Here is a 17,928-nt window from a genome sequence, read left to right as displayed (position 1 = left end):
GCCCCCCTCCCTCCCCGGCCCTGGGGCTCGGCGCATCCTCCCCGCCCTTGCAGTCTAGATGCTCTTGGAAGAAGAGGCTGGTGTTTTATAATCCCCGGAGGGTTATAAAGAGAGCTGGGATCCAGACGGTCTCCTTACGCAGCTCGGGTCTCCCATAGTCCTGCTGCATCTCCTTAGAAAGGTGACTAGAAATGAATGTGTTAGGCTAGGACAGGGCCATTAGTTTATAGCAGTGGCTCTCAACCTTTCCAGGTTACTGTACCCTTTCAGGAGGCGGATTTGTCTTGCGTATCCCAAGTTTTACCTCGCTTAAAAACTACTTGTTTACAAAATCAGACAGAAATTCAAGTGTCACAGCACACTGTTACTGAAACATTGCTTACTTTCTCCTTTTCCCCATATAATTATAAAATCAATTGGAATATAAATATTGTACTTACATTTCTGCATATAGAGCAGTATACACAAGTCTGTGTACTGACTGTGCAGTGCTTTTTACGTAGCCTGTTGTAAAACTAGGCAAATATCTAGATGAGTTGATGTACCCCTGGAAGACCCCTGTGTACCCGCAGAGGTATGCGTACCCCTGGTTGAGAACCACTGGGTTATGTAACAGCATTGTATTTCCAGTATTCTCCATTCCTTCTGTTTCCTACCTTCTTGTTTGCTTTTTGACCATTGGTGGTGTTGAGCAGAGGTTTCAGTTGAGCTGCCCACCTGGATACCTAGAGCTTTTTCTTGGCTTGTTACATTTAACTTATCAGTAAGATGTACGAGTAGTTCAGACCGGTCCCTCCAGCCTGCATTATCTTGCATTTGTCAATACTGAATTTCATTTGCCGTCATGTTGCCCATTCACCTAGCTTGATTATGTCCCTCTGAAGTTCCTTGCTGTCCTCTTCAGTCTTGATTAACTTAGGGCATGTCTACATGTACAGCGCTGCAGCAGTACAGCTGTGCCCCTGCAGCGCATCTGGTGAAGATGCTCTATGCCAGAGGTGGGCAAACCATGGCCTGTGGCCACATCCGGCCTGCAGGACCTTCCTGCCCGGCCCTTGAGCTCCCGGCTGGGGAGGCTAGCCCCTGGCCTTGCAGTCTCTCCTGCCCCGCAGGCTCAGCTTGCTGTGCTAACTGTGGGGCTGCGAGCTCCTGCCGGGCAGTGCGGCTGCGAGAGCCACCGGCCTGCCCCGGTGCTCGAGACTGCGCGGCTGCGAGAGCCACCGGACTGCGCGGCAGCGTGGCTGGCTCCAGCCGGGCGGCGCAGCTGCCAGTCCTGGTGCTCGGAGCATCATGGTAAGGGGGCAGGGAGCGGGAGGGTTGGATAAGGGGCAGAGGGTTCTGGGGGGTTGTCAGGGGACAGGGAGCAGAGGGCGGTTGGATAGACGTGGGAGTCCTGGGGGGCCTGTCGAGGTAGGGGTGTGGATAAGGGGCGGGGTAGTCAGGGGACAGGGAGCAGGGGGGTTGGATAGGGGGTGGGGTCCCGGGGGGGCAGTTAGGGGTGGGGGCTCCCGGGTGGGGGTGGTCAGGGGATAAGGAGTGGGGGGGGAGTTGGATGGGTTGGGGGCTCTGAGGGGGCAGTCGGGGTGGGAAGTGGGAGGGGGTGGATAGGGGGCAGGGGCCAGGCTGTTTGGGGAGGCACAGCCTTTCCTACCCGGCCCTCCATACAGTTCTGGAATCCCGATATGGCCCTCAGGCCAAAAAGTTTGCCCTGCTTTCTGCGGACAGGAGAGAGCTCTCCTGTCAGCATAATAAAACCACCTCCATGAGCGGCAGAAGCTCTGTCTGCGTGAGAAGCTCTTCCACATACATAGCGCTGTGCACACGTGTGCTTATTGCTGTGTAACTTATGTTGCCAACAAAACTAGTGTAGACAAGGCTGTAGCCTCAGATAATGGTGTCGCATGTAGTTTTAGCCACCTCACTGTTCTCCCCTTTATCCAGATCATTGATAAATAAATTAAACAGCAGGTGTCCTAGTACCAGTCCTAGAGGTGTCATTTGTTTTCTAACCCATGACTGTACTTCACCTCTCACTCCACAGTACTTTAGTTGCCTTATTAGCTTCCCATGAGAGACTTTGTCAAAGGCTGTTTGAAGTCCAATAAATTCAATCAGCCTGTTCTTTATTCACGGTGTTGCTGGCACATTCAAAGAATTCTAGTCATCACTTTAATAGGAAATGGCTTCGTTGTAGTTGGGAAGACCGTGTGGGTCTAGTGGACAGGGCACGCTGCACTGGGGCTCAGGAAGCCTGAGTTGCATTGCTGACTCTGCCATTAACCTGCTGTGAAGCTTTGGGCAAGTCAGTGAACTTCTCTGCCCCTCAGTCTCCCCATCTGTAAAATGGACATACTCACCTTTATAAAACAGGTCAGGAACATCAGATCTCCTTCTCAGCTGTCTTGACCTGATTTCCCTTGGGGTATGAGTCCCTCTGGATTGAATGGGATTCTCTGTATATGTCACTCTTTGCTTTGCAGCATCATTTCACTGTCTGTCTTATTGCAGTATCTTTGAGGGGGAGCTTTCTGAGACCATCCCTGTTGTTCACGCTTCCATCGCTGGCTGTCGGATCATTGGGAGAATGTGTGTTGGTAAGTCATGTCCTTCAAGCTGATACCTTTGTGGTGTGCTCTTAATGGGGATTGGGCTGAAACATGTCATTTCACAAGATTCTAGACTCTCATTCTGCAGTATAAGGAAGACTCTGGGTCAAGACGTTCTGTAACTGGATCTGCCTAGGAGTCACCCATTCCCATATTGAACAGGGGTTAGAGTTTGAGGTTCCAGCTGTGACAAATAGGGGATAGTAGGAGGGCTGCAGATATAGCCCTGTGGACCCAAAGGGACTTCTTTTCAGAGGTTGCTGAGCGGAGTCAGCCTGAGGGTGGGGCAAAGGAGTGGAACTGGGAAGACTTATTTCCAAAATCAAAAATGTATCAATTTGAGAATAAAGAAAAGCCTGTGTTTGGAGGGAGGGGCGGGAGGTAGAGCCTATGCCACATAGGGTTTGGCTTCTGTTGTGGTGGTGGGGGAAATCACATCTCCCCCCATGCTGCAGAGGAGTGGCTGTGTTTCACACGCTTCTACTTGTGGGGATGGGGAGTTGTGTGTCGTGTAAGTTTCTCTTACTGATAAATCTGCAGGAAATACCCTGTTTTGATGGGCATTAATGGTTCAGCATCTAGCCATTACAAATACATATTGCAAAGGCAACATTCCTCCTTTCACTTGCATGTAGCCAGGGACACAGCAGGACACAGCTCTTGTTTTTAGATCCGTTCCGGTGAGAGGAAAGAGAATGTTTTGTCCCTTATCAGTTTGTCTGGAGAAGTTTTTGACAAATCTTGATGATTCTAGCTGTGCTACATTAGAGTAATGAAATGAGCATAGTTGGGAACACCAGTTAGATTATTAGCAGCCTAGCATCTGCAGGGGGGATTTCATTTCTGATTAAAGGGGAAAAAATTGAGGCTTCTGCCCTTTTCACTTAGCTTGGTAGGGGTTTTTTAAGGAATCCTTTCCCCCCGCTTGTGTTAGAAATTCAGGTCTCGTTTGCTCTCTGAGACTCAGTCACTGGGGAACTTGTGAAATCCTGAATTAACAGGCCAAGAAGGGAAAGTGAATTTTAATCAGACTGTTTTAAAACTGTTTTTAATAACACCTAGTTAACATTTTGGGAAAAGGACACCTTTGTTAAAGGTTCTATCTACATGCTCTGCATAATTAACGAGGCCTGAGACCCAGAAGCCCCTCAAGTAAAACCAGGATAGATCAGACTTGACATTCCTGATGGCCAAGGCTGTGGGGTTCTTTTTAGTTTTAAAGGCAAAAGAATATCTTAAAAAAAACAAACAAACCTCAAATCATTCCTCTCAGGGACTTTCTCCCTCATAAAGAAGCAACAACAACCAAGGGTACATCTGCACAATGATAAAAAACCCACAGCTGGCCTGGGTCAGCTCACTCGGACTTAGGGTCTGGTGGTCGCAAGGACCTTCCTACAGGTCGCCTTGAACTCGGCAGATTTGGCCACTCGCTTGATGGCTACCGCCATAGCCATGAGACACAGCTGCTGGCTTCAGGTCTCGGGGCTCCCACATGAGGCCCAGAATACTATCCAGGACCTACCCTTTGACTGTTCAGGACTCTTTTCCGAGCAGACTCTAGGCTCCGTAGCCTTAAGGACTCGTGGGCAATCCTTAAATCCCTGGGGATTCACACGCCGGCCCCCTAAGGAAGCTGTTCAAATCTCAGCCTGCCCCACGCTTCTACTCTGCTCCTCCCAGACAGGACTGTAATAGGAAACAGGGCCGAGGCGTCCATCTCAGTCCTCCTCGGGCCTCAAAACCGAACTTTTGAAGTTGCGCCTGAGGATGGTGCACCAGTTCAAATCCCGGATCCTTCCCCTCTTTTTGTGACTCGTCTATTCCATTTCTACCATGCCTGGTCTCAAATAACTTCACACCAATGGGTCTTGAGAATGGTTTTCTCTCCAATTCTGTTTTCCTGCCATCCCACCCACCATCCCTGTCCCTCCTCAGGGACCCTTCTCACGAGCAACTTCTAGTGCAGGAGGTGCAAATGCTCCTACAACTTGGGGCGGTAGAGGAGGTCCTCTGGAGTTCAGGGGCAGGGGGTTCTACTCCCGATATTTCCTAATCCCCAAGGCCAAGGGTGGGCTCAGGCCTATTTTAGACCTGTGAAACCTCAACAGATTCATAAATCTGTTAAGTTTCTCATGGTCTCTCTGGCTTCCATCATTCCCTCCCTGGATCTGGGGGACTGGTATGCCGCCCTTGACTTGGAGGATGCGTACTTTCACGTGTCCCCAGATGGTTCCTATGATTCGTGGTCAACAACATTCATTATCAGTTCACAGTCCTTCCCTTTGGCCTCTTGGCGACCCCTTGGGTGTTCACCAAGTGCATGGCGGTCGTGGCAGCCTTCCTATGGAAGCGGCAGGTGCAGGTATTCCCGACTGGCTAATCAAGGGCTGCTCCCGGGCCCAAGTGGAGGACCACGTGAGCCTGGAGCGGACGATGTTCCTCCAGCTCTGCCTCATCCTGAATGTAGTGAAGTCGACCATAACTCCCACTCAAAGGATAGAGTTCATCAGATCCCTCCTACGCTCCACTCAGGCCAGGGCCTTTCTTCCAGTATCTCATTTCCTTGCCATGAGCGCCGTCATAGAGGATCTCAAAAGGTTCCCAACCACGACGGTTAGAAATTGCCTAAAACTGCTTGGGCACATGGCGACTTGCACTTATGTGGTACAGCATGTCAGGCTGCAGCTCTGTCCCCTTCAGGCGTGGCTAGCCTGAGTGTACAGGCCGAAGCGAGACCAGACAGACTGGTCACAATCACTCCTCAGGTCCTCGAGTCCCTCCAGTGGTGGCTCAATCCACAGACAGTCTGCGTGGGCAGACCCTTCTCCAGACCTCAGCCCTCGCTGTCACTAGTCACAGATGTGTCAGCGATGGGATGGGGAGCGCACCTAGGAAGACTCAGGACTCAAGGTCTATGATGTGCAGCGAAAGTTCTCCCTGGGACCAATGTCAGGGAGCTGCGTGCGGTGCGCCTTGCTTGCCAGACATTTCAAACCCATTTACAGGGCAGATGTGTATCAGTGTTGACAGACAATGCCACAGTGATGTTCTATATAAACAGACAGGTTGGTGCTCTCTCCTCTCCCGTGTCAGAAGCCCTCAGGCTGTGAGACGTCTGCATTGCCCACTCGATACACTTGGAGGCATCGTACCTTCCGGGCTCGCAGAACAAATTGGCCGATTGCCTCAGCAGATTTTTTCACGGTCACGAGTGGTCTCTGTCCCCGGACGTCGCGATCAACATTTTCCAAATAGACCTGTTCGCAACGAAGCAACAGGAAGTGTCAGCAATTCTGCTCCTTCCTGAATCACAGCCCAGGCTTGCTCGCGGACGCCTTTCTCTTCTCGTGGAAGGGGCACCTGCTGTACACATTCTCACCGTTCCTGCTCATCCACAAGGTCTTAGAATCATAGAATATCAGGGTTGGAAGGGACCTCAGGAGGTCATCTAGTCCAAGCCCCTGCTCAAAGCAGGACCAATCTCCAACTAAATCATCCCAGCCAGGGCTTTGTGAAGCTGGGCCTTAAAAACCCTTAAGGAAGGAGATTCCACCACCTCCCTAAGTAACCCATTCCAGTGCTTCATCACCCTCCTAGTGAAAAAGTTTTTCCTGATATCCAACCTAAACCTCCCCCACTGCAATCTGAGATCATTACTCCTTGTTCTGTCATCTGCTACCACTGAGAAGTCTAGATCCATCCTCTTTGGAACCCCCTTTCAGGTAGTTGAAAGCAGCTATCAAATCCCCCCTCATTCTTCTCTTCTGCAGACTAAATAATCCCGGTTCCCTCAGCCTCTCCTCATAAATCATGTGCTCCAGCCCCCTAATCATTTTTGTTGCCCTGCGCTAGACTCTTCCCAATTTTTCCAAAACCACCTTGTAGTGTGGGGCCCAAAACTGGACACAGTACTCCAGATGAGGCCTCACCAATGCCGAATAGAGGGGAATGATCACGTCCCTTGATCTGCTGGCAATGCTCCTACTTGTACAGCCCAAAATGCCGTTAGCCTTCTTGGCAACAAGGGTAGGAGCCTTGCCTTATAATAGGCTCATTCAAAGTGATACAAGCTACAAAAGTGAGATCTTGGAAGAATGTTGCGGTTTTCATAATGTAATAAAAATACTGTAATGATTAATAATTAATAAATAGTGTGTAATAAGCATGTTATAAAAACAAAATTTATATTTCCAAGATCACTGCTTTTATAATTTATACTCAGGTAAAGGAGAAAATCCCTGAAAATATTCATTTTTAGGAGGGGGGTTGCGAGACTTGACATTTTAGTGAAAGGGGTTCACAGGTTGTTAAAGTTTGGGAACCACTGAGCTAAGGCCTCACCAGTGCTGAGTAGAGCAGGACATTACCTCCCATGTGTCACATATGACACGTCTGTTAATACATTCCAGAATTATATTAGCCATTCTTACAACTGCATCACTCTGTTGGCTGACATTCAATTTGTGATCCATTATAGTCTTCTTCAAGGTCTGATGGGAGAAAGCATCCTTGATCCTCAGAGCACTGGCGTGGCCCCATCAGCACTGGTTCACCACACTGCTAGACCTGTCCGTGGACACGCCTATAGCCCTGCCCATGGTTCCAGACTTGATCACGCAGGACCACAGCCGCCTCCAGCACCCCAACCTGGAGTTGCTCCACCTCACGGCATGGAAATTCCATGGCTGAACTTATTAGAGCTTGCGTGCTCTGACTCGGTTAGGGAGGTCCTCCATGGCAGTAGGAAGCCCTCTACTCGGGCTACTTATCAGACTAAGTGGAAGAAATTTTCTATTTAGTCTCTACAGAAGAGCACTCCTCCATTGCAGGCCTTGAGTCCCTTCATCCTGGACTATTTACTTCACCTAAAACAGCAGGGTCTGGCGGTGTTGTCAATCACGGTGCACCTGGCTGTGATTTCAGCTTTCTATCCCAGCTCAGCTGGGCCGCTGAGTATTTGCTAACGCCGTGGTTGGCCACTTCCTCAAGGGGCTGGACAGGCTGTACCCTCAGGTACGGCAGCCGATTCCCCTACGCGATCTTAACCTGGTGCTCTCAAGGGTGATGGGCACTCCCTTTGAGCCCCTAGCAATGAGCTCTCTACTTTACCTTCTTGGAAGGTGGTGTTCCTAGTGGCTATAACGTCAGCCAGGAAGGTGTCTGAGTTCAAGGCCCTGATGTCCGAGCCCCCTTATACCGTGTTTTACAAGGCAAATGCAGCTGCACCCAGTGTTCCTCCTGAAGGCTAGAGACAATGCCGTGTTTGGTAGAGCCGTGCTACTCTCTGTAACTCGGTGAACTCTGACCCCTCCTCCGGGGGATTGCTTGGGAGTCACCTACTTGGAATTGACATGAGCAATCTCTCTCTCGAAGAAAAACCGGTTACCTACCTTTCGTAACTGTTGTTCTTTGAGATGTGTTGCTCACGTCCATTATGAAGGGACTGAAGAGGCAGCGGGTCGGCAGCAACCTATATACACTGCCATGAAGGCTCCACTCCAGGGGGCTCCACAGCCAACCCGACAGATACCGCTCTAAGGGAAAACCTTCCAATGACTGTGCACGCAGCGCACGCACGCACCTACTTGGAATGGACGTGAGCAACACATCTCGAAGAACAACAGTTACGAAAGGTAGGTAACCATTTTTTCTGACTCTAACCCCTGGGTGCTGGCTTGTTTTTTAACGGGAACTTTGCCTCAGTCATGCTGTATGTTGGGGAGGTGTTGGGTGAGCCTGAGGAGCCCCGAGGCCAGGTTGTTTGAAGGCTAGGAAGTGGACAAGCCCAGCGGGTGAACACCTTTGACTTGGTCTGAAGCAGAACTCCTTTTTTCTTTTAGGGAACCGGCATGGACTGTTGGTCCCAAGCAGTACAACAGACCAGGAGCTTCAGCACATCCGCAACAGCCTGCCAGACTCCGTCCGAATCCAAAGGGTGGAGGAGCGGCTCTCAGCTTTGGGCAATGTCACCACATGCAATGACTATGTAGCACTTGTCCATCCAGACCTTGACAGGGTAAATGGCTTTTGTTCTTTTACAAGTTCAGTGCAGACCTTTAAAGCGAACCCCACCCTAGAGCTAGACTTCATAGTTATTGGGGATCGCTATGAACATTTCCAGTTCATGCCGAGTAACACGAGGCTGCAGGCTAATAGCATTTTACATCAGGGGAACCTGCTTTATCTAGCCTTTCATTCTTCTCAGCAGAGGAGTTGACTTCTGCTCTAAAAGGCTGCCTCAAGATTCAGCTTCGAGTGCCCTTCATTCTCCCTTTCAATAATCCTTATTTATAGGGCAGATAAAAAGACAAGCTCTGCCCTGAAGAGTTTACAATGTAGTGTTCAACATACAGGCAGTCCTTGGACTTACCACACAATTGGTTCCTGAAAATTGTGTCGTAAGTTGTAACTTGGAACCGCAATCCACTCCATTGCGGGACCGGGCATTGTGAAGTTGAAACCAGTTGTCATAAATCATATGAGGGTGTCAATTCAGAAGCTTTGTAAGTCGAATGTCGTAAAGTCGAGGACTGCCTGTACTGGGATTAATGGAGAGGTAATAGAATGGAGGGGAGCTGTCATGACAGTATCAGGTGGTTACTCACTTGAGGCATGTGTGCATCTGGATGGCTAAACTGCAACTGATCTTTTCTCTGGATGCACTGTGGACAATGTGGATGAGTTGGATTTTAGGGGGATTTGAGTGAGGGAAGGGGTAGTGAGCTTGTATCCTGATGTACAGCATGGAAGAAAGCAGAGAACTGGAAGTCAGGGACCCGGAAGCACAAGGGCTGTCATGGTGTGGTTGAGGAGTCAGGGTAAGAGATTAAGTTACAGGCATAGGCAGGAGCAGAGCTGTACACGGTTTTGAAACGAATAGGAGAACATGATGCAGTTGAGAACAGGCAGTCAAACGAGAGATGCGAGGAGGGGGTAATATGGCAAGATTTGGCAGGGCAGATCCTTGGAGGCAGTGTTTTGATTGGATTGAGGGGACAGTGGGTGCCAGGGAGTTCAGATAGAGGAAGGTTGTGAAATTGAAATGGGAGATGATTAGAGAGTTTGAGCGGCTGGGGCTGAGGAAAAGCTGCTAGAACCTGAATTGTGTGTTTCCTTGCTAGCAGAGTGCAGCCAGTATTGTGTTGGTTGGTTCCTGCCAAGTGAATTTCCACCCTGCCTGGGAGCACGGTCTGCCAACACTTCTGTTCTCATTAAACAAGTTCATTACTGCAAACTGATTTGGTTCTTGGTCTATCAAATTCCTTTCCTGGGGCCATTTGTCTCCTTCACTGCCTCACTTAGCCAGTTTCTCTCCTTAGGCCAGTTTCATATTTTTCAGGGTAATGTAGGGGTCCAGCAGGGTCTCCAGTGGGACCTGTGTCCCTAGGTGAAGGTGTCTAGGAGAAGTGAAGTGCAGAGCCATAGGAGCCCCTTGTAGGAATAGCTCCTTGTTTCGTATGCTGCTGGGCATCTTCCAGTCTGTCCACAAAAAGCTGATTAACAAACGGCCCAGAAAAGTGTGTTCTCTGTAATACACTCGTTCTGGGATGATCTTGTGGCTGAAGTCCAGTGCTGCAAGTCAGGAGACTTGATTCTGTTCTTAGCTCTGCCTCAGACTCCCTGTGTGATGTTGGGCTAGTCATTTAGCTTTCTGTATGCCTCAGGAGATAATACCCCGCAGGTGTCTTAATCATTCAACAGACCAGTCAGGATCAGGGCTACATTGTGCTTGGGGCTGTACAAACGCATATGAGGACATGGCTCCCTGCCCCAAAGAACTTACAGTAGATGAAGAATCTAATGCTCCAACTTGAAAAATGCTTTGAGATCCTTGGATAACAGATGATGTAAAAGTGCAGAGTATTGGTGGAGGCAATATTTGTTCTGCGTTCTGGTGTCGGAGTGTCTTTCCTTGCTAGGCTGTTGCACAATTGATGTTCCCCTCCCTCCGCTTACACAAGGTTATAAATTGGACAACTACTAATCAAATTTGTCAGTGAGGGCTGTCAAAGACTAGTGCTAACTATTGGATTTGAAATCCATGCTTGAAAGAAGAGACAATGTAATTCTTCCACCTGTTCCCATTGAGCAAGTACATGTTCCATTCAGCACCTGGACTAGGGAAAAGGTTCTCTCTGTGCTGGTGATCTCACCTCTTGACCTGTTGTTATTGCTTGTTTTACAGTAGCACCTTTGGGACCCCATTGTGCTAGGTGCTGCACAAACAGAACCGAGACAGTCCTGATCCTGCCCCAAAGAGCTTCAATCTGAGTAGAAGGCAAAAGACAGTCAAATACAACAAAGAGGTTGGGGGTAAAAGGAAACAATGAGACAATATTGGTCAGCATGATAGACAGTGGTCTAAGGCCACCCGCTGCCTAACTTCAGGTTTTGGAGACATCACAGCAGAAGGGAGCATGAAAGAGGACAAAGAGGGAGATGGCTTTGTGGTGGTTTACAAGTTTCTCCCGTGTGTAGGGCAGCAGAGGTGACAGTAGGGGGTGCTTGTTTGAAAGTTTAACAAGTGGGTGGTAGAGACTGGCATTATTGGCAGAATGGAGTTGAGTCAACATCTCGATATTCATATCAGAGATGCTAGCTTGGGTGGGGATAGGCTGTGAAGGGGGCCTTGAAAATGAATGCAAATAGTTTGTGTTTGCTGTGATGGAGCAGGGGGATGGAGATGCAAAGAGGGGTGACAGTCGAAAGGAGGCGCCAGGAAAAAGGAGGCGCCAAGAAAGCTTACCTTTGCAGCCATGTTTTGAATAGCTGTAAGTGAAGTGAGAAGCGATTTGTCAAGGCTGGAGTGGAGCAGGTTGTAGTAATTGAGATGGTGAGAGGCTAGACAAGGGCTTTAGTTGTATGGCTAGAGAAGAAAGGTGGTCTTAGGTCTTTTGCAGGAAAAAGCGGCAACATGCAGACACGTGGATGTGTCAGTCTAGAGGGCCATGTGGAAGATGATGCCCAGGTGGCAGGGAAGATGGTGGTGTTACCCACAAGGAGGGGGAGGATTTTTGATGAAAGGTTAAGAGCTCTGTTTTGGTCATATTAAGCTTAAGCTGACAGCTGGACACTCACCAGGAAACCTGAGATACCGGCTGAGGTTTTAGATGGACTAGAAGATGACAGATCTGGAGTGGAGAGGTGGGTCTGTGAGGAATTGTAACATAAAATTGATAGTTGACGATTCATAGATTCCAAGGCCAGAAGGAGCCACTGTGATCATCTAGTCTGACCTAGAGACCTTCCCCAAAATAATTCGTAGAGCAGGTCTTTTAGAAAAACATCCAGTCTTGATTTAAACATTCAGTGATGAAGAATCACCACACCTTGGGTAAATTGTTCCAAGGATTAATTACTCTCACCGTTAAAAATTTACACCATATTTCCAGTCTAGCTTCAACTTCCTAAATGACCAAATCATGGACGGGCGGGTAAGATTGAAGATGAGAAGCATGGTTGACTGTGTTGAAGTCAAGGAGGAGAATGGTGGAGTGCTAATTGTTTTTTGTTGTTGGACCTAACAGCAGGTGTAGTTAATATACCTACAAAATGAAAATCTGAGCTCTTGAAAGTCAGAACAGGTTCTTCCGAAACACCCTGAGCAAGTTTTCTCCCAAGCGTAGCTCTGCTCCCAGCTCAACAGACATGGGGTTTTTACATAATATTCTGAGTTAACATTTGTGCCCAGGACACACACTTCTCATTTTATGTATTTACAGGAGACTGAAGAGATCTTGGCAGATGTGCTCAAAGTAGAAGTTTTCAGACAGACGGTTGCAGACCAGGTTCTGGTAGGAAGTTACTGTGCTTTTAGTAACCAGGGAGGACTTGTGCACCCAAAGACTTCAACTGAAGACCAGGATGAGCTCTCCTCACTGCTGCAAGTCCCACTTGTGGTAAGGCATTTGTAGACTTGTGCTTTCTCTCTCCCTTCCCACCCCGGAGTCTTCTAACTGTTGGAGAGGTTTGGATCTTCCCAGCCTCCATGTTGTGTCCTTCCCCCAGCTGCATTGTTTTCCTCGTCTAGCTTTTATCAAGCAGTTGTAGAGTGTGGACTTGTTCGTTTCACCGCTGCCCACATGAAAAGAAGCTGTTCCCTCTCAATAGTGTCTCTTTCCTCCTCCCCCAAATAGCCTCTCAAGTCTTCTGGGTACCAAATGCCCCAGCTGCCAAAACTTCCCACTCCAACTTCTAAAATTCAACTGTATGTTTCAGTGCTAAAGTCTCTGGCAAACAAAGTTGGGGTAGTAAAATAAATCAGTGTGAACAGTGCTGTGACCCTGTGCTGATTGCACTGAGGGGAGGAGATGGCCTGGAAGGCAGTACCATGCTGTTCTGGGTTTGCTGCCGGAGTGAAGTTGAATGGACTGCATAGGACATGTTGCCTGTTCACAAGGTGTTGCACTCTGATGGCTAACGAGAGATCTGCCTTGTAGCTTGTTGTCATCTTCTTGGAGTGTGGGGAAGGAGTGATGTGATTTGGCCTTTACTGGCCTTTTTAAAATTCCAGTGATAGAATTGCGTTCCCTTTGAACCACGTGGTGGCAAGTTAGTCCCCAGTCCGATTTGTCACCTTCAGCATAGCTGTAGAGTTTAGTTTCCCATCTGTTGTGTTCTGCTTGATTTCTGTGCAGTAAATTTCTCCTCTGGGTTTAAATGCCGCTTTGCTTTTGCTCTTGTTCTGCTTTTCTTTTTTTAAAGAGGTCAGCTGTCCTATTAACGCCTTCAATTTAGTTTTTCTAAAGTGTATTTTCCTCCAGCAAGAGAGAGAGAGAATACGTTTATTGCAGCGCTGCCTTCAGAAGCTGTCTGGTTTTATTTGTAGCTTAGCATTGTTAGTTCTCTAGTTCAGTGGTTGCTTTAATTGCTTTGGAATCAGAGGTCTCTGTAGCATAAATCTGGTGTGCAGCAGTTGGGCTGAAAGGGGAAGTGACAGCTCCTGCTCTGGGACTACATAGGGAACCCACTGCTTCCCAGCCCAGCCACCATGCCCCAGGAGCACTGGGCAGTATTTAAGTTTTTAAGCCAGAGGTTAGAAACCTGAATTAGGAGCTGATCTAAAGTTTAGCAATTGAGCAGAGGGGCAAGAGACTGGATGTGGGGAATAATGACTGTACATTGTCCCCTGTTCCTCGGGACCTTGGTCCACCTTTCAGCAGAAGGATCCACTGTCTCCTGAACAGAATTTTAAATAACCAAATATTACATTGTCCAGTTATATAGATGCAAATAGTTGAACCAGCATTACCCATATAGGTCTGCTTATGGATGGAACCCATATGAAAAAACTACCATGCTTCAGCCCAAAACTGTGTCCCGGTCAGTTTCTTACTGTAAGCATTGTGGTGACAGGAGGCTGCGGGATAGTTTGGGCTGGTGCCCTTCCCTGGTGACTAGCAATGCGATAAAGTATAATTGATTAGCAGTCTCTGTGGTCTTGTGCTGACCCCTTTCTCTCCCTGTTTGGTTTTGCCAGGCTGGAACAGTAAATCGTGGCAGTGAGGTTATTGCTGCAGGGATGGTTGTGAACGATTGGTGTGCCTTCTGTGGGCTGGACACAACCAGCACAGAGCTATCGGTTATCGAGAGCATCTTCAAACTGAACGAAGCGCAGCCAAGTACCATTGCTACCAGCATGAGAGATTCCTTGATTGACAGGTAGGTGGCATCGCATACTGTGCAGCTGCATCTTCAAAACCTGCAAAAACGTTAGCGAAGACGAGCTAGCCAGGGTTTGTTTTCCAGGATTCGTTTCTTTCCATCGGCTTTTCTTTAGATTCTAAGTTTTGTCAAAAATTAAAAAGATACAAGCTCTATTTTCTTTAATTCTTACTTGTAGCTTTTTCTGTTAGTCACTTTCATAAGCATGCTTAGGGCTCTTATTACCTCTATGACATAATGGGAACCTACTAATTCTCACTATAATTAGTTTCCAAGCTCTGTCCTCAATTTTCACATGCTCATCTTCTAGAAAATTTAGTGTATGGGCTGAAATTTTCCATGCTTGTTTCCCCCTGAAGATTAATTTTATTTTTGAGCAAAAACCCTTCAGCTGTTTTTGAGAACAGGGAGTGAGACGTGCAGTCATTACAAGCATTTTCCCCATACTGTTTTAGACCTAGTAAAACAAAAATGACTGAAGCTTGAACCTTGGCCTGGATATAGTCTTTAAGGACCAGCACCTTTGCTTGGTTTGCAAGGGAACACATTGGTTTTGATTAACCAGAAGTTCTGAGCATTTGAAAACAATGTGCTGAAGATGTGTGCTAGATTTTTCCATTAAGCCTGTATATATGCACATGGATGCATAGCTAAATAGTGCACTTCTCAGTGGTGTGTGACATAAAACATTCATAGCTTTTAAAATGACTGAATTGGTTTCCTTCAAACTGGGCTGGAATTCTGGATCTGTGAGATCTGCAAAACTATCCAAGTTTGACCAAGCCAAGACTATAACAGGGTTCAAAAAAGTAGATGATAAATTCATGGAGGATAGGCCCATCAATGGCTATTAGCCAAGATGGTGTCCCTAGCCTCTGTTTGCCAGAAGCTGGGAATGGGCGGCAGGGAATGGATCACTTGTTGATTACCTGTTCATTCCCTCTGGGGCACCTGGCAATGGCCACTGTCGGAAGACAGGATACTGGACTAGATGGACCTTTGGTGTCACCCAGTATGGCTGTTCTTATGTTCTTCTTATGAATAAAATTTGATAGTTTAAAAATTCTTCATGTTTAAATTTAGCACATTCATTCTCCCAAGGCCATCCTGGCTGGTACCCCCAGCCCTTTATTTCTCCAGTTTGTGTGTTCTGGAAGGTTTTTATCCAAGTTAAACTAATCTAAGACCGTAACCATTTACACAGCTGTGACTCGCCCACCGTGTTAGTGATGATGACCACCGTTGTCATCACTTGCTACTGTTGGTGGATGAGCACCTACTGTGGGACATTGGTGGGAGGCTTTTGCAGTGCAGATGCAGCTGTATATCTTGGGTCCGACTTTCACTAACTGGGCTTGTCACTGTTTGAGGACTGACAGGGACTTCACCGATGTGATAGTAGAGACTCTACTGAAGATCTGGGATTTTTCAAAAGTTCTCAATTGAAAAAACAGTTTGGGCCCAGCAATGGGTCAGATGTATTTCTGCTGCCTTAAAGGGCTTTTAAACAATCTTCCTAGGTGTAAGTATGCGGTTCCTTGTCCTGGCCTGAGTGGGGGTGTGGTGCACCATGGTCCTCCCCAGTGGTGGCTATATAGGGGTCCTTGTATATGAAGTTTATAAGGGGTTTTGGAATCCTTTGAGCTGAAAGGCCCTATGAAAATAAATTTTCTAAATGAACTGGAAATTTACAAAGGCTAGGAACCAAGTCTCTTTACCTGCCTTATGATTATGGTTGTACCTCCTTTATGTGCCAGCGGTGTGTGGACAAGCTACATAGACACGTCCCTGCCTGAGGGCTCACAGTTTAGTGGCTGGGTCCTCGCTTCCATTGTGGCTCCTCTATGCCACTCCAGTTGAAAGGTCCCTTTATGCCAGCCCACAGGAATGGTCCTTGGGGATATCGAGTGAAACAGTTCCATGCTGCCGCTCCACAGCTCCTGGTTTAATGGGTGGGTGCAACTGAGCATAAGTCAGAGCAATCCTGAGGCTGCTTGAACTTTCTCTGGGGGCTATGCAGGTCCCCAGGCAAGGCTGAGAATGCTGGAGACGGCCCATGTTCTTGCTGGCCTGGTGAATCTGGATGTGAGCTCTCCTTTGCTCCAGTGCACTGTTCAATATTGCCCTTGATTTCTGTAACTTCACGTTCTAAGACAACCCTCAGGAATTACAGGGCAGAAAGCTGGTCGCTGAAGAGATTGATGTGCTGCAGCTGGAGATGCCGGCTGCCCTTACCTGCTCTCCATTTGTTAAACCTGATTTCTGTTTCCTTTCTAGTTTGACATGAGAAGCGCGGCTCTGACCAAGGAGCAGAGTGCCAGGCTCCTGCTTCATCTGCTTTCTGGATTAAGGACACCAGACCCTTCTACTATCATTTCTGTGGGCCCTGCTGGGAGGGTGCCGCATAACCAATATTTTTAATGTTCTGTTAACTACTTCCTACTACAAACACCTGGCAAACAGCATGAATGAGTTATAAATATGAAGTGTTCTGTGTCGCCGGCTGCCATTTTCCTGTCCTTTTAGTGATCTCAGCACTGCCGGAATCTGTAACATTAGAGCTTGTCTATTGGTGAAGCTGACTTGGGCTCTTACAGCAGCTAAAGATGCTTCTGTTCACACTTCAATTCTGGTCTGTCTCTCTTTGCATTGGGCTGTTCACTGACACCCTCCTCTCCCCCCCCCCCCCCCCCCCCGGGATTTTTCTCCTATAAAAGGGAGTGATTTTCTATCACACAACAATAGATTTTAAAACACACTTAAAATGGCTTAATGAAAGAGCATAATGCTTCCTCTCTCCTTTTGCTAGACGGTTCTTCCCCGGCCAGATGGCCGTAGGCTACTTTGCCCTGGCTGTAGCTTTACAGAAAAGGTCTGAGGTTGCAAGCACCAAAGATTGTGGCTGTGTCTGGTGCCTTTCTGAACTCAGCTGCTCTGTGTCCCCACCCCCGCATCCTGAAGCTGTCCCTTTGGAGTGGGGAAACAAGCGTATCAAAGGGCAAGTAGGTGTCAGTTCTGCTTACAAACAAAGCTGCCTCATAAGGGACAATCCAGGAGTGATAAGGAACCAGTGGGGCAGCCAGGCCTCTGAAAGCAAAGGGTGCCTCTGGGATTCATGTTGGAGAGAAAAAACCAAGTGACCCCCCCCCCCCCCCCCCCCCCCCCGGCCATGCTTTTCAGTTCCCATATACTTCTAACACGGGAGCCATGGGCCCTACAGAGAGTGTAATAACGAAGCATTGGGACAGCTGCTCCCTCTTAGCTGTCAGATATATGTGCTCCCCACATTGCAGAGGAAGGCCTGTTACTGAAGACCTGCCAACGACATAATGTCTGTGATCCCCATTGGGGCAGCTCCCATGAAAAGAACCTGCAGTTAGAACAAATGGCTGCGAGCCTTTGCCTGTGGAGTTGGGCTCTGCCCTTCCCCAGAGGTGCTTAGCAAGGCTCTCTCCTTCGTCTCCTTGCACCTTTTGACATGCTGCTTTGGTGGGAGGAGAAGGTTGGCCCACGTTCTCCTCAAAGCATGTATGTATGTGTGTTTGTGTTATTTCTTGGGAGTCGCCAACTATCTGGCATGAAAGTGGAGTTGCCCTATAGTTAGAATTTCCTTTCCACGTGGCCCTGGTGACCCTGCCAGGAAGGCGGGGGCGGG

At 48.2% G+C, this 17,928-nt stretch overlaps 1 protein-coding gene across 1 annotated transcript; it reads left to right on the top strand.

Annotated features, from left to right (window-relative positions):
- Positions 1 to 1,755: 1,755 nt before the first annotated feature.
- On the top strand, positions 1,756 to 16,900 carry EIF6 (eukaryotic translation initiation factor 6). The gene is made up of 5 exons (XM_026656789.2): positions 1,756 to 2,594; positions 8,450 to 8,625; positions 12,332 to 12,508; positions 14,089 to 14,270; positions 16,551 to 16,900. Exons 1-5 carry the CDS (start codon positions 2,444 to 2,446, stop codon positions 16,558 to 16,560), a joined length of 696 nt encoding a protein of 231 aa, XP_026512574.1. The 5' UTR covers positions 1,756 to 2,443; the 3' UTR covers positions 16,561 to 16,900.
- Positions 16,901 to 17,928: the final 1,028 nt, after the last annotated feature.

The sequence above is a fragment of the Terrapene carolina genome, unplaced genomic scaffold (genome assembly GCF_002925995.2).
Source record: "Terrapene carolina triunguis isolate 2854851 unplaced genomic scaffold, T_m_triunguis-2.0 Scaffold233, whole genome shotgun sequence".
Taxonomy (NCBI): domain Eukaryota; kingdom Metazoa; phylum Chordata; order Testudines; family Emydidae; genus Terrapene; species Terrapene triunguis.
The sequence above is the reverse complement of the archived record's forward strand: the minus strand, read 5'-3'. Positions and strand labels throughout refer to the sequence as shown.